Source organism: Haemorhous mexicanus, chromosome 2 (genome assembly GCF_027477595.1).
Source record: "Haemorhous mexicanus isolate bHaeMex1 chromosome 2, bHaeMex1.pri, whole genome shotgun sequence".
Classification (NCBI taxonomy): Eukaryota; Metazoa; Chordata; class Aves; order Passeriformes; family Fringillidae; genus Haemorhous; species Haemorhous mexicanus.
In genome coordinates, this window is record NC_082342.1 from 39852950 (window position 1) to 39869787 (window position 16838).

At 40.3% G+C, this 16838-nt stretch overlaps 1 protein-coding gene across 1 annotated transcript in view; it reads left to right on the forward strand.

Annotated features, from left to right (window-relative positions):
* The window catches only part of TYR (tyrosinase), a 42151-nt gene that overhangs the window by 22998 nt on the left and 2315 nt on the right, over window positions 1–16838 (forward strand). The window contains exon 4 of the mRNA XM_059840360.1: window positions 14878–15059. Within this exon, the coding sequence (XP_059696343.1) occupies window positions 14878–15059 (182 nt within the window). The remainder of the gene's footprint in view (window positions 1–14877; window positions 15060–16838) is intronic.

Genomic DNA, 16838 nt, shown 5'->3' on the forward strand with positions numbered 1-16838 from the left:
GCCTCACCTTCCCTGTCCAGGCCTGATGCAGGAAAGGAGGGAAGGATAGATGAAGCAGAGGTGCAGTTGAGATGGCACACGTGAAAGAATAAAACATTGGCTTGTAAACACTTCCATGTTTTTTTTTTTTTTTAGGTCATTTCCTCTCAGTAATGCAGATGTATGAAGGTACCCAGGCAACAGCTTTCTTTGCAATGATTAATCCAGCTCCTTGCCTTCTTATTTGCTAGAAGATGTAGGGATCAAATCTCAGTGTTTAGTAAAAGCAGGTGACCACCCTAAAAATTACTAATTGTTAATTTAATTGCCTAAAAAATAAAAAAGAAAAAAAGATGCAACAAAATATACATTCAGCAAAAACAAGAGCTTTTTTAGCTCTCTGAAGCATTTCTCTTAATTGCAAATCTCTTCACTATTCAGATATGCTCTACAGTCAGCACAAGGGAATAACAAGGGAGGAGTCAACCCACACAAGCTGTAAGGAGCAGCTGCACAGGCCATGAAAGCCCAAGCCCACATCCCACTTGAGATCATTGGGGTGTTTTCTGTGCTCAGAGAAGGAACTCTTTCCTCTCTGCTGGATCTTTTAGACATTTCATCTCTAGTGGCCTGTAGTATCTTCACCTATTCACCCTGAACTTCTATCATTTGAATACTTCAGCTTTCTTCTCATTTATTTCATAACTCTATAACTCTGGGTTTCCACACCACAACCCAACAATTTTCTTAAGAAAAGCTAAATAGCAACAGGGAATAGAAGTTGTCATCAAATATCTCTTCACAGCTTTATGCCCATGCAGCAGCTAATGCAATAGGGCCTCAGTCCTCATCTTGTTCCTAAGTTCTGCAGCAATGAGCAGGGTTTATTACAATAATGTGGATGGCTTCCAAAGGCCCTGCTTTTAGAACAAGCAATTTAGAAAAAATTTGCTGAAGACACACAACAGATGTGTAGGATATCAGTCTCTCACCTCTCTAAAGCCGAGTAGTTGTTAGACTATTTGCATATTAGTCCAGAGCTAATCCAGATTGCCAGTTCTTGTGATGGCATCATTACAAGACCTGTTTTGTCCAGCTATCATAAATAACTGCACAGCTCAGAGTGCTGCTGCAGCCACCATCACATCCACTCAATGCTCTTCTCAACTCCAAGTGCTCTTCTCTCTTCATACCCTTCTGCTTCTTCTTTGCTCTCTTCACATCTGATCAACTGGTTTCTGTTGTGAAGGCGCTTCACTGCTGAACCCCAAATCGTTGTTAAGGAACTCATGTACCCCTCCAAAATGGTCAGCATACCATTCCCTACTGTACAACTTTTTGGCATTCAGGCAAGTCCCTCCATACTCCTCTTTAGTGAGTAGATTATTGCAGTCCAAGGCATGGGTGCCTGGTCCTCCTCCTGTTTGCATCTCTCTGTTGTGCCTTGTCCTGCATGCATGTTGTAAGCACTCTCCTTAAGGGACTATGTTGTTCCCCTGGTCTGTGCAGCACCTGGCACATCCTTAGGCTCTGACTGTGGCTCTCAAGTCCAAAGAAACAGGAGGTAACAATTGCTTCATTTACCATCTCATGAAATAGCAAAGACAAGACACAGCTGGACATCCCTGCTCTGATCAGCAGCACCCCATTGCCTCAGCCAGTTTCAGTTTTATGGACACTTTCAGTCCTTGTGGATTCAATATATTCACCATAATGCCAGCACCTTCTTCCACTTAAAAAAAAAAAAAAAAAAAAAAAAAAAAAAAAAGCACTATGGCAAAAGTTAGAATAGTGATTTTGTCACAAAAAAATGCTTTAACAAGAGAAAATTTGATTTTCACTCCCAGATGTCAAAATAAAAGTTACTTATTTTTACTCTGTTTTTGAAACAGAACATTTTCATTTTCTCTTGAATGTCATCTCAGGGTTTTTAAACCAAAATAAGGCACAAGAAATAACCAAGTTGTTCTCTTGTTTTGAATTGTTTACAGGAAACAAAAACTTATTTTAGAAATTAAAAACTATTTGCTTCAAGGATTTGGAACATTTGGAGAAAATGCATTCAAAAAGTAACATCAAAAATTCTTGTAAGACAACGTTATGTTTCCAGACTTGTTTAATACGTGAAATAAGAGTGATTCTTTACCCTGAAATATCTCCATTGGGAGACAGCCCAGATAAACCATGAGGCTGAGGAATTATTTTCTCCCTTTGGTATTCAAAAACTTATAAACACCAAAACTTGACTGAGGTGCAGCTGATATGGGTATTGTACAATAATATATCAGCTAACAAAAAAGCAGTCTAAAAATTTAAAAATCACATTATAAACATAAATTATATGATTAATTGTATTCCTTGATATGGGCACAGCAAGGCTGTTACTGCTTTTTGAGGTTACATTTGCAAATGACACAGCCTAGAAGTCATATTTTTCTGGAGCTGATGAGCTACGGCTTGGAGCCACTTGAAATCTATTAGACAAAGGCAGGTCAAGAGGTTGCCATTAGCAATATCCTGGGAAGAGAGCTCTGATCAGCATGCACAGCTACATCCCACCAGCGGGTTCTGTGGCACAGCAGCAAGGTAGCCCAGCTCTCATCCTTCCCTGGTATTTAAAAAATTCACCTTGTTACAGCAGCTCCTGCACACAGAAAACAGCTCTGTTCTATCAAAAGGGACTTAGAGGGAGAAAACTGCTCTCCAGCAGAATATCTGAGATGAGGGTGGGCTAGGAATGACTCTGGGTCACAAGATTTATTGGCATACACAAACTCCTACAACAAGTATGAGACACAGACCAGGTAAGTACAGAAGGCGGGGGTAACTCGAGTATGGAAGTTTTTACAAAGGAATTTTCTACATTTTTAATTTTGTTTCCCCTTGGGGATGTCTACAAATGAGCAGGAGGACACATGCTCCCTCTTTTAACACAAGCCCTCTTTTTGCACTTAGCAGAGCTGTTAACCTTTCCCTCCTAACCTCTCAGGCTTTGTAGCATGTTAACCAGAGCTACTCAGCTTGTTTGATGGAGCTGACTCACTCAAAGTGGGCTCAGTATGTGGGCAGAGTGAGTTCACATCTCCTGTGAAATACCACATAAATATATCCATGGAAAGCAGAGTGTAAGTGGGAAGGATGGGGTGTTGCTGAGAAACAGCTCCCCAGTATCTCTGCTTCGATATCGCTGCGTCTGGGGCTGAAAGGCAAATCATACACCAAGGTACTGAGCTGGGCTCTAACATCCACTTCAGTAAGCCTGAGCAGTTGCAATTGCAAAGCACCCAAAAGGATGCAGGAACAGCCTTGGAGGGTCACACCATCTATCATCTAGCACGTACCATGGCTAGAGGTGAAAGTGAAGGAGTACAGGTTCAGAGCATCCCTGCTCCAGTGGACAGAGGGGGACTGAGTATGTGTAGTGCATTTGAGGGTGCACCTGCATTTAAAGTAACATTAAATAAGTCCTCTGGATATCCACAGATACACCATACAGAGACAGACACAGAGAGAAATAATGACAAGGATCAAGCTCTGGAGATAAATATTCTTTTTATTGATTAAGCATACACATAACCTGCAGTGCTGCTGCTCCACCTTGCTTTAAGGGAATGACCAGAGAAAGCTTAAACAGACATCTTCTGCATCATATGTGAAATATAGCAGTTGGCAATCTCACCTGCCATGTCATTATTCAGGCTAGATGTTTGTAATGATCCATTCTGTTCATAAAAGTCTATTATATAGCAGGTTCAATTCAAAGGGTTCCATTTAAAGTGCAGGTTTCATATCAATCTTACTGCAAGATTTTACTTCAACCAACACAATCACTGAATGGATCACCACATATTTTGCAAACAATTACTGGTTTTTAAAAGGAAAGGTTACACCGCCCTGAAACTTCACAAGAGCTGCATGGTTAGTTTTCACCTATTCTCTTAATGCTGGAGGAGGAGGAAGCTCCCTGCGGCACAGCAATCAAAATGAGCTCTGATGCAGACAGCTAGCATTTCCTTCCTGCAGCACTCCTGCAATAACAGCTGATGTAATTGTTCAAATTATAAAAAATCACAAGAAAACATGGTACTTTTCTCACCCACAAATAGCTACCTCCTATTCATCAAAAGAAATTATCACTTCACTTCCATAGATGTGATTTATGTATTACATGCCCTTGTGAACCTCAATAATGACAATATTTAAGTCTCAAAAGAACTGAATCGTAGAGCACAAAAGTGGGTTCCATAGTGTCAGTCCAGCTACCTCCACAGCTATCTATTTTAATCTGCTTGTTATCTTTGTCTTCAGGGAAAAGTAGTTATTAAACTTCGGAGCAGCTGGCATTTTTACTATCTCTGACTTCAAGTGATGTTTTTGTGTTAGCATCAAATCATGGCAAAAAATAAATCTGAGAAATTTAACACAGGATACACATTCCATCAAATGCTAACTTCTGTTTTCATTGCAGCACATGGTTGGTTGCATTTCTATTTCCTTATTTACGAAGCACACAGGACACCCCGTTATGTCTCATCTATGACCTGGGCTTTGCAGTGTTGGACAGTATTGGAGACCTAAATCTGAGTGGAAAACAAATATCTCTAGCCAAACATTACTCTGGGTTGTCAGTAAGGGGTGAAACAACACACATGATGACAGCCATTTATGGAACAAAAATTTATCTCCTGTACCTCAGAAAAGTTATTTACAACATTGTGCTAAACAAAGGCTGACTTGACTAAGAAAAGTAACAGTTTAGATCAGGTATCTGACAGAATCTCAGTGCAGCTAATCCTCATTTAAACTAATTTCTTTCCAGCAGAGGTACGGACAAGCTCCCACAGGAATTAGATCATTTTGCCAATAACAGGGTTAGGCTAAGGCACTACCTAGTCCTACGCTAGAGAATATGGACATTCCTCTGCACAGATTCCTACCCCTTTTTTCCAACACTCAGCTCTTGTCTTTAGTGTAAAGCTTTGCTTATCCATTATCTTCCTCTTTAGTCAAAATAAAGCTCTTTACATGCAAAGTTGGGCTCAGCACTCATTGTTTCATCCTACCCAGTTTTCTGATAAGGCAAAACCAGTAATATTTCAGTAAGGTTTCTTTACTGGGAGAGTAGGCTACAGGACTGCTCAGCTTGTTAAGCTCTGTGCCAGGGGAGCCCAGACTTACATGCAATGGAATTGAAGCCTCAGGTAGCTACATGACTTTCTTGGGAAGGTTAAGCAGTTTGCAATGTAACCAAAGGATATTGTGATAGCAAATGGGGAATAGAACTGCAGGACATCAGCAACCCTCTCTGGGAGAGGAACAGAGAGCAGTCATCTCTGCTCAGGATGATTCTATCTGAATTCTCTGCAGGACTCTGGTGCTTGAGCAGCGACTTTTCACTAGAGAGGCTTGAGGAGCTGGTGACATTTTTTATTCTAGGAGAGAAACATTTGGAGGACTACATGATTATTGGAGCAATGAGGGGAAGCTATATTGCCCTCTGCAGCTAAATAAGCATGCAAAGCAGCAGTGAGAGATCCAATTGCATTTTCTCCAAATAGCTGTGGAAGCTCAAGTCATTTGACATAAAGAGGAAAAGTGTCAGATGGAAAGTATGAAGACCCTTCTCTTTACTTAGTCCTACAGACATGTTGAGGGTGTTTGATAGATTAGGGGAAAAAGTTCTAAAACACATTGGCAGGGAAAATATTAAAAAATATCTCATTAATGGCATGGAACTGTGTCAGGCAAGATCTAGGTTCAAAAAGGAGAGCTCAGGAAACAGGTCCCTAGTTTAGGGAAAGGTTCTTTACCCAGAGGGTCCTTGGGCATTGTGCAGGCTCCCCAGGGAAGTGGTCACAGCAACAGCCTGACAGAGTTCAAGAAACATTTGGACAACACTCTCAGGCACATGGTGTGACTCTTGGGGATGTCTTGTGCAGGGCCAGGACTTGGACTCAGTGATTCTTGTGTGTCCCTTCCAACTCAAGATATTATATGATTCTATGAATGCAGCAGCTGCAGTAACCTTGAGGTTTTCAAGAAACAGGGACATAGGCAAAGCAGCACTGTTTTTCTCTTAGGTGGGATTGGTTGCATGGGATTGGTTGCATTGATTGGCCCTTGTCAATTCCCTCCCTCTTGTTTCCTTTATCTGACACTTTCCAAACATCCAGTCTGTGCAGTGAGAACAAAGGAGATGAAATGGTTGTAGTGAGATCCATGAAGCAGAGCAGTGCCAAGATCCTCAGGTGGCTCATGGCTGCCCAGCTCTGGTGGTACTCTGTAGTGGGTGGGAAGGTGTCAGCATCGTGTATGTTATTATCCCTCACTCAGAGAATGGTGCTTTAGGAGACAGCCTGCAACCAATATCATCAACCTTGCTGAATAAGGAAGGGGCTTTAGGTCATCCTCCATGTTTCAGGTGGTCTATTCCATTCAAGTCTGCCAAAAAAAAATCCCCACTTTTGGTTCAGAGGATGGGAAAAAGGGAAAAAATGAAGTAGGCTAGGCCTCTCTTGAAAATGAATATCCATATTTCAGATGCATTTAATTGATCTACATGAAGAATACGTGCTCTGAGAAAAAATATCAGAAGCACAGCATTATGTGGGAAGACAGCTCCACCAGGCTAAAACATCCTTTTTTTTTTCTGTTTCATGCAAGTCTATCTTTTAAGTGTTGACAAACCTAGAAGCCCAAGCTGGTATGGCTACCACAGCTTCATGTTTTTGGGTGCAGCCAGTTCTGAGGTTGAGCATGTATTCCCAACCTCAAACACACACACACACACACACACACACACACACACGCTAGGTGTATATATATATATATGTGTGTGTGTGTGTGTGTGTGTTTGTGTGTGTGCATATATGCAAACACGCTTGACCAGATATCCATATATGCAGATCAATGCAAAAAATGCAGCACTGACACAAAATTCTAAAGGCACCAACAGCCTCAACCTGTTCACCTGTTTGGCTGACCATGATGAAAGCATGTTATGGGAAAATATCCATACATACAGGGGGATATTCATGCACAGGTATCTCTGGTGGCTGGCCCAGGGACTGGCATAGGGGTAGCTTCACAGAGGTACTGGAAGGGTTTGGGGAAGAGGCAAAGTTGTCCAAAGATCCTTGCTGCATGCTGCAGCTTGGAATTTATGATGGAAACCCCTGGATGTTCTCCAGCAGCTGGAACCAGACAGAATAAGCACTGTAACCCAGGGCAATCCTCAGCAGTGATTCACCGGTGGAGGACACAGCCTCAAAGGCTTTGGATGGGTTTGCACAATTGAGGGCAGCATCTTAATTTTTAATCAGACACTTGCATTATGATGGTGTAACTTGTTTACAACATCCCTGAGAGTCCCTGTAGTGTCTTTAGCCAACTTAAAACAAAAAGAACAAAAAAGAATACTGCAATATAACTGCATACATTGGCAAACAGTACAGTGCCTTGACTTTACAGCCTCAGCATCAGCACCTCTTCCAGGACTGAAGCACTGATCTTTCTCCCAAATGCTTGGGATGGGAATTACCTGAGGTGACTTTGCAATACTAGCTGACTAGTGCCAACTTTTAAAGTGATGACTACTGTGTAATCACAGTCCTTGGGCTGGCATTTCAGCTTTCTTTAATTTATTTCCTTTTTCTTTTCTTTCCAAATGCAAATACATGTTGCTTGCCAGATTTCTTCTACAGCATGTCAGATCTCATGATACTGAAATAAATTGTACAAATGAGCTCTAAGCAACGTTTTGTATTCCTTCTGGCATAGTCAGTGTGACCTCGCCTCAGTCTCACAACTGGAGAGGAGGAATGAAAGTCTCTGTGTCAAACCTGGCACAATAAAGTACATGGCTTTGGATTTGAACCTGGTAAATTTATAAGTGGATAACAGAGCAGATGTCTAGCAGCTGAGTGGTTAATACTGAGTGCAGGCTCGCTGAGGCAAAGGTTTATCAGACTATTGAGAAACAAAGGGCACAATTTCAAGTCAGTTTGACCTAGTACATAGGTTAGGAAGAAGAAAAGCCCTGCTTGGCAATTAGCGCTGCCCAGAGATGCTCACCTCAGTTTCTCCCTTGTGTTGGTACTGGCCATCACACAAAAGAATAATGAATCAGATCCTCAGCTTTATCTCACCTAAACTATACCAAAACAAATGAAAATAAAGGGGAAGTTTGGTTTTAAAGAAAATCAGTTCCTTAATCCTGCTTATGGTATCGTTGTGCAAATGCTTACAAAGAAAGTGAGGACATGGAGGCAGGAGGAAATCTGCACAGTGTCCCCTGCAGTGAAAAGGACCCAGTGACCATGAGCCTTCATCATAAGGTGACTGCAGTCCTCCACTGGGCATACCTGCAATGCCACTCTCGTTCCTTGTTGTGTGACAGAAATTCATACAGAGGAACTGCACCCTCTTCTTCCCCCTTCACCTCTCTTCAGCTGTCCTTCTTTGCAAGGTAAAACACACTGGAATAAATTTTTCTGTTAAATCTTCCTGAAGGGACAGTTAGTTTACATTATGAACCAGTGCCTCTGAGGTGGCTCAATGTTAGAAATGGATATTTAAAGTCTGGTTTCTCCTCTTACACTCAGTGAAGAGTACCTCTGCCCATGACTGTGGTAGCACACTTGGGAAATGGCCATTATAAGGATGATCTGCAAAATGATAAAGAAAAATGACAATTCTTATTTTTTACTTTGCTTTTTCTAGATTTTAAGATTTCCTTCCTGTGAGCAGCATCTTTTTCAGAGTGCACAACACTATTTGGAACAGTAGGAAGGAACCCAGCCTACATACAGCAATACTATTATACTCTGCCTGGTATTTCCCACTGGCAGCATAAACCCAGTTATTTCTTGGCTCATCCTTTCATTAGTTATAATCCCATTGCATATATTATTTATAAAATAATATGAATTCATATTTTCAGTAAGAAAATATATGTTGGTGGGCTTTTTTTAATCATCCTCAAATCAATCCTATTTTCCCACCACTCATTAAACTGAGGTGCGTTTGTTTGTTTGGGTTTTTAAATTAATTTTCTGCTACAGCTCATTTAATTTCATTTTGTATAACCTGGTATGTATGGAGCAGAACAAATAAAACACTTGAGTCTATTTATACACAATTAAATAAAAGTGATATATCTATGTCTTTAATAGATGGCTCTAATTTTCACCATATCACACTAAAATGTTTTGCAAAAGCAAAGTATATTTTCCCTGAATGAAAAATTTAAACTGACAAAGCATCTACATACCAGGTGGGCATCATTATTGCCTTTTCCCACACACCAATACTTTGGAACCTATTAGAGCTGGTACACACAAGTATTAAGCTCACCAGCAGTTACAGTGACCCATACACAGATATATAGAAAAATTTTAAATAAAATCGAGACTCCATGCTCTGCAGTGGTATAACCTAACTCTTAGGGGTGTCGCAGTTTGGCACAAACTGGCCCCACAGCTGAGGTCTCATTCCCCTACAGTGTACAGTGTGGCTGGTATGAATTTAGGTAAGTTATTTTTACTCTGCACAAAATCGGCAGAGAGTAAAATGAGGCTTGCAAGAGTCTCTAAGACTTTTCCATTATGCAGGAAAAGTATTCTTTTCCTTTATGATTTTTTGGGAATCCTCTGACCTGATTACCTTCCTTAGCTATTTCTGCATCAAACATGGCTTCTGACTGAATCAGAGTTTAAGTGGCAGCGAATTTATCATGTCCTATGATCAATTTTTCCAAGGTTTAAATACAAACTTGAGCCTTTTTTTAATCTTCAGGTGTCTAAATCGAACCTATTCTACAATATTAAAATTCTGTTTCCTACCACAAAAATAGTCTTTGCATAGGGTGTTGATTATCATAATCTAGTAATTACTTTGCTATTACACCCACTAGAAAATTATTTCTAGCTTGGAAATGCACTTTAGAGAGACTGAGCCTCTCTGAGCACTAAATGTGAGACAGGGCATCTTCCAAAATACAAATTAGTCTCCAATCTCTTTCTGTTCTTGGACCTCTTATTTAGGACATTCACTTTGGGCACTTTGATTTCTTCAAGAGAAGGAAGAAGTCTTCCAAATGCAAACAGTATTTTCTCTACTCTAGATAGATTTTTTTTTTAATCTGACCAATGCCTTTAAATAAAAACTACCCTTTCCAAGTCAATTTTGCTTGCTGCCGAGGAAATACAAAGGGTATTAGGGGCTATCAGGAGACTAAGCTCTATTTAATTTAGTTACTTTCCATGTTTTAAATTTGTCTTTTTTAAGCTTTGATTGCCTGGGCCCCTTCTAGGTAGACCTATCATGCTCAAGAATTTATGGTTTATTGCTGCTAATCCCAGGATCCCAGGGTTTCTCTCCATTTCCATTCTCTGAATAAAATTCCCAACAACTTTTGGTTAGCTCATCTCTTCTTCCCTTATCTCGCCTTGTCTTCCCACCATGTTCACATCCCATCTGCTCCCATAGCACTGCCAACATCTCCCAAGTGATGCCAGTCTAGCTGGAATTGCAATGCTAAAAAAGCCTCTGGAAAATATCACTTCCAGCTATACAAATAGCTATTGATCTGCTTGCTCTCTTTGTCTAGATGCTGAGGAAGGAAAAGTAACCAACCAGACTTCTGCAGCAGCCAGAGAGATTTCTCTTCTTCTCATTAAACTTATGTCCACGGCTTTTTTTTTTCTTTTCCTTTTTTTTTTCACAGAATTAGTATGGAGATTGGATATAGCAGAGCCCGATCTGAACTGTAGATGTCCTTTTTGTTACCTTTAGTTAAATTATGTCAAACAGGGAGGCAATATGGAATAAAATGGACCTGAAGATGCCCTTACCTCATGGTCCTGCTTTTTTAGGCTCTCAGGTCCTGGGAAGGATGAAGAGGTTCATATGAAGAGAACATAAGAGCAGTGGTTTGCCAAGATAATGAACAATCTGAGGGAGTTAAGGTCTGCTGCTTTGCCACAAACCTGGCTTTGCTACCAAGAGCTTTGTCACTCCATGAAGGGACCAGCTAATTACCTCAGCATTTTGTCTCTCTGCATGTATCATTAATTCTGCAGACCTAGGCTCTTCCAAGGCTGCAGCTACTGAGAAAAGAACAGGAAACAGCCACATATTTTCAAGGTGCTAAAGGGAAATAACTTATGAGACTGCGTAGAGGAAGAAAAGAAAAACTTCTGTCAACTGTAAGCAGATCAACATCTGATGATGGGAACACTGATTTCTTTCTGTCATGGAAACCACATGCCTGTTATTGGATTAAACAACTGCAGATCAAGGCACATGGAAGAATTGCAGTAATCCATCATAGCTGTTTGGATGTGTTCTCTTTGCCTTCAGGAAAGGACAGCCCTGCATGACAGAGAAAACACTTGATGCTAACTGCCTTAAAAATAGCCATGGCTGGAGAAAGCACCTGATTTGAAGAAAAAGGTATTCTACAGTGTTTGACTCAGTGATCACAGTACTCTGAAACAAAAGAGAGTGTGATTACTTTCTCCAAATACAGTGTTTTTTTTCCCAAATCTAAGTCCCCAAGGACAGGAGCACTGTGCCAGTGTCACTACCTGGCTGACAGCAAATGCCATAGGCTACTTCAGGATTTCAGTTTTCCTTTAAAATGGATGAAGGGAATTAATGGACTTGGCTGGGGAGTCATAAAATGTAACTCTCTGATATGAAATGGTTTATGGTGCCCAAGGAGAACCATTTGTACTTTACCAATAGAAATATAGCTGAAGTTGTGCCCTGTCCATGGGCTTTTCTCTCCAACTGGATGCCATTGGGAGTTTTCTTTTTCCATTAAGCTAGGAAACTGTTTGTGAAAAGCAAGAATAATGTTCTTCTTCTCTAACTCACAAAATATGAGTAAGGAGTGGAAAAAGCAGTGTCCCTGGAAGTGTCCCCTTGAAAGGAGGAATACAAACAGATGAAGTACATGTAAAAAATATTACTGATATACTGCATCTGTCAATTTTCTCACACAAAATTAAAAAAAACCATGAACACTTGAAAATACAAATCACCATGCATTTTCTGGCCAGGAAAAAAAATAGTGTTTCGAGTCCATCTTACTTAAAATCTGGGAAGAAGCCTTTAAATTGGAATAATAAATGCAACTTCACCCAATAATTTTATTAGCGAGAAGAATATGATCTTAATCTTTCAAAGTGTCATATAAAACCCAAAAGGAAAAAAACCAAGATTACTACAAGATAAATGCACATGACTAGCTGTTCTGAAGAGAGTAAAAGAAAATGTGACTCCTAAATCTTTAAAGAGTGTTCCTGAGATTCCTGTGGTGGCATACAGGTATGTTCAATGAAAGAGATTTCAGCCAAGGTGATAAGATCTTGTGCCAGCTGACGGAGAGAACTGTTCCCAAACAACTCAATGAATTGTGCAACACATCATGTGCATCAGCAAGACTCATCACATCAGGATTTAGAGGCATATGATCACATCTGAATCTAAAGATCAGCTGCAAGGGCAGGCAATTCATTGCTCCTGCTACTGCTAAGCAAAGCTTGATACCTCATGTGGGAACCACTCTGCAAACGAAGAAAACCAAAAGAAGGAATCCAAAAGTACATATGTTCATTTCCATGGAAATGCTTTGCATTTGCATTCTGCTTGAAAGATTACTGGCCTAAGGATTCTTATTAAAAGCTCTTATGCAACAGCAACACTTAAATCATGCAGCAAGGATGCTGCATTTCAGGGCATTTCCTATTACCATGTTCCCACAACCAGAGTATCCCTGCACCTCTAACCACCTTGTGCTGCAGAGAAGAGCTATCTCAGCTCCCATCTGCAACTGCCAGGGAAATAAAGCTCTGATAGTCAGGATACTTTACCTAAGGCAGGTAAAGTAAAAGACAGGCAGGGAAAAGATTGGAGTACAACACTTCCCCACATCCCACCCCTCCTCAAGCTTAATTATTCCTTTATATTCTATGTCTTTTTTAGTGATTACTGAATTTCTTCATGCTGTTCCCCAAAGACTACAGAACTTCTCTTCAAAATTTCTTGAGATAACACCAGCTGAAGTCTTCATATTGTTTATACTTATCCATCTGAAAGCTTCAACTAAACATTATTATTCAGATAAGAGTTTTTCCAGACAGGATTGATGAAATTAACTGAAGAAGAGAGACACAAACAAAGATTTTAATCAAAATTAATACCTGCATTGTAAAGAGTAGACAAGGTATACGATCACAGTCATGTTTTCGTTTATTAGAATTTTTGATCCTAAAAAGAGAACAAAGATTTTAGCCCTACCTCTATTTTGATGAGTATGAGAGGGCTTTAATTTGGTGGGCTATGAAGAGTGTGCATATCAATATTTCTGCCCAAAAATAAGATGTAGAAATCTGCTGGCAGAATTCCTTGATAACCTGCAGAGATCCTCATACCCCTGAGCACTTGCATTTAGGAACTGTATTTCTGAGACAACCTGAGTCCCTGAACAGCTGGAGGTGGAACATGGAAGGGAAGTCCATGTCCTTCAGTTGGTGGCCAGTGTTGGGGAGGAGCAACTGTTGAGCTAAGATCTCCATTAAAGCACAATTTATAGGTCTCTTTAGAATATTTCTATCCCTTATAACTAATAAATGAATCCAGAGATGCCTCCCTGAGCCTAATCTTGATAAGTACCTCCCACCAGGATATGTGGATTTAGTATGGAGTCCCCTTTCCTCATGCAGAAGATACCTGCATCTGCTTGCCCTGTAGCATTTTTCCACCTTCCCTATTCCAACCTTGCACATTCAGATGAATAAACACAAAGGGATCAGAGAAAGTGTTTGAGGATTTAAAGTGAAGAGTTGACCTGAAAAAAGCTCAAAGGGAGGAGAACTGAGAATGTTTTGGAAGGTTCTTAATTTTGCTTTCCAAACATATTCAGCAGTTAAGTTGAAAATGCCACTATACACTTCCCCCACTGCGGCCTTAAAGCTTTCTGCTTCCAAGTTAAAGAGCAGACACATAGCCCTGTGGTGACAGGGAGCTAATGGAAGAAATTCTGGAACAGAAATATAGTATGGAGCAGCTGAGGCTGGAGTCATGGGGTACAGCTTCTATTGGGTTTACATGGCAAGGTTCTGGCCATTAAGGGGCTACAGGGTTGACTTCTGCCAGAAGGTGACAGAAACTGTCCCCATGTCAGATGGAGCTTGTTCCAGCTGGCTGCAAGATAGACCTGACACTGGCCAAGGCTTGATGCTGGCAGTGCCTCTGGGATAACATATTTAAGAAGAGGTAAAATAAAGCTGCACGGCAGCTGGGAGAGAGGAATGTGTTAAACAACAGTGCAGACACTGAGGTCAGTGAAGAAGCTCTGGCTGCAGAAAGACACTTAACTGGCAGCTGACTTGCTTTGTCAGCCTATCACTTCTTCCTCAGATGTTTCCACTCTTCTGGTGATGTCCATAGGACCTTGATGTAAAACCCTTGTTAAGAAATTAGAGGAAGAGGAACAGCAACTAGAAACAAGACCGTTCAAAACTAGCTACAAATGTTTCAGAGAGTGAGGAGGAAGGACTGAGGTCTTTAATCCATTTCTCTCTATTCCTCAAAACTACATGAATTGCTGAGCACAGAAAGGGAGTGATTTACATTTATGGAATTTCAAAGCACATTCAGACTCTTTGCAGTGGCACAGGCATTTGCTTTTTGTAGGCTTGCATAGGAACTCAGTACTGAAGTGGATAACCCCAAATTTGGAAATTTGGAGAGCATTACACACACAAACACAAGACATTGCATGCAACTCTTTCTCAGCATTTAAAAAAAACCCCATCACTTTATTTTAATCTTCAAGAAGAAAAATTCTGCTAATCCTTATCATTAGTTAACATGCTTTTTCTTCCACAGCATTTTTGAACGATGGTTGAGAAGACACAGGCCCATGCTAGAAGTATACCCAGCAGCTAATGCACCAATTGGGCACAATCGAGAAAATTACATGGTCCCTTTCATCCCTCTTTACAGAAATGGAGAATTTTTTAAACCCTCAAGAGAGCTGGGGTATGACTATGAATATCTGCAAGAACCAGGTAACGTCATAATTTTGGGTAAAAGGGGAAATGTAAAATCCATTGCCTACAACCTGGAATATGTCTGTCTAATGAGAAGATAAAAAATCATTTTAATTCCAGATTTTTTCAAAAACATTAGAAGACTGGACAATCACTAATCTTATAAGGTTCAAAAAAGGGGAAGTGTAAGATTCTGCACCTGAGATGGGGCGATCCTGGATGTATGGACAGATTGGGGAATGAGATGCAGAAAATACTTAGTCCAGATGCTGGAATATAAACTCATGAAACAGCCAGATCAAGACCAGAAATACATATTCATATTTCTTAATCAGACATTAGTTTCCTCAACTCCTCTTATTGCTAGAATTGTACAACTCAGACAAAGTAGCAAATACCATGACTTTCAGGAATTCTGAATCCTGAAATTGTACTGCAAGAGGAAGGAAGTGGTAAAATACTAACCATCCAATAATTAATTCCTGTTGCCTCTTGGACACTTGCCTTTTCCCGGGGAGAACCTAGTCCTCAGAAAAAGGAAATCCTATTAAATTCTGCCTATGTTTTTAACAGAGGTAAGGAAAGTAGTTCCTTAATTATTCTGAAAGATCAACACAATGAATGACATTCAACCTTGTTCAGAAAGATAATCCAGATAATCCTCAGATGTGGCTCAACCCCTTGGTAATCTTGCTGAGAAGAAGCAAGCTTAAGCTATTTCTTATCTGAAGGGGAGAACTGGTTACAAATGGAAAATGGTTGGGCTCTCAAATTACAGACACAGATTTTCTCACTCCAGTGTAAAAATATAGACTTTTCTTTAGGAGAAGAGAAAGTCTGTGATTGGCAAAAAGGAAATACTGGACAAGTAGGAAAAATTTATGAAAGAAAGAAGAAGTCAGTAAAAAAGATCTAGGTCATCAAGAAAAGGCAGCATTTCTGCAGATCTTCCAGATGAGGAAGAGGCAAGGCAGAGGAAGAGAACAAGACAGAATGAGGAATGAGCACACAAGATCTAGCCCAATCCTATTCTGAAAACCTGTATTCTTTGCTCCTAAAGAAAGTGGTTTGGGGGCGATTTTGGTGTTTCTGGGTTGACAGGTAAACTAGGTGGCCTTGGAGGTCTCTTCCAATATTGAAGATTCTGTGACTGTCTGAAGAGCAGCAGCTCTGAGTTACAGTACCAGCAACTTAGAAGAGATGAAGTAGGATTCAACTGAGCATGATGAGGCTGGTTGCAAGAAATAAAACTTGGAAAGAATCCAATGACAAAATGGATTTTTATTGTTGTTGTGACCCTGAGGAAAAACTGATGCCTGTAGCTCTGCTTTCCACTGCAAAGCAAATCAGTGTGTAAGAGTACATAGTTTTAATTGCAGTTTCATTTATTTTTATATGTATGACAGTGCTGAAGAAGAAGTGGTCTCAAACAGTGTGTATGGAAATCCATCCCTCAGGACCCCAAGGCTTATGTCAGAGTGTAGCTACTGGGGAGCTGCTCTGAGCAAAAGCTGGAGCAGACACCCAGCTTTCTATATCATGAGAACTGTGAGCTGTAAAATGACCACAACCTGCACAGCTGCCTGAAAACAAACAAGAGTTAGCATCAATAACAGAGATTTGGAAGACTAATGGCACCCCCTAAAAATAGCTGTCAAAAGAAGTTACTCTGTTAAGAGCTGTTTCAAGGCTATATTTCAGCACATGGACTAAGATTTCTCTGTATTTTTCTCCTTCTTCCAGAAATGAAAACAGATAAATTTACAGATGCAGTCTTGACTTTTGCCCAGAAAATCT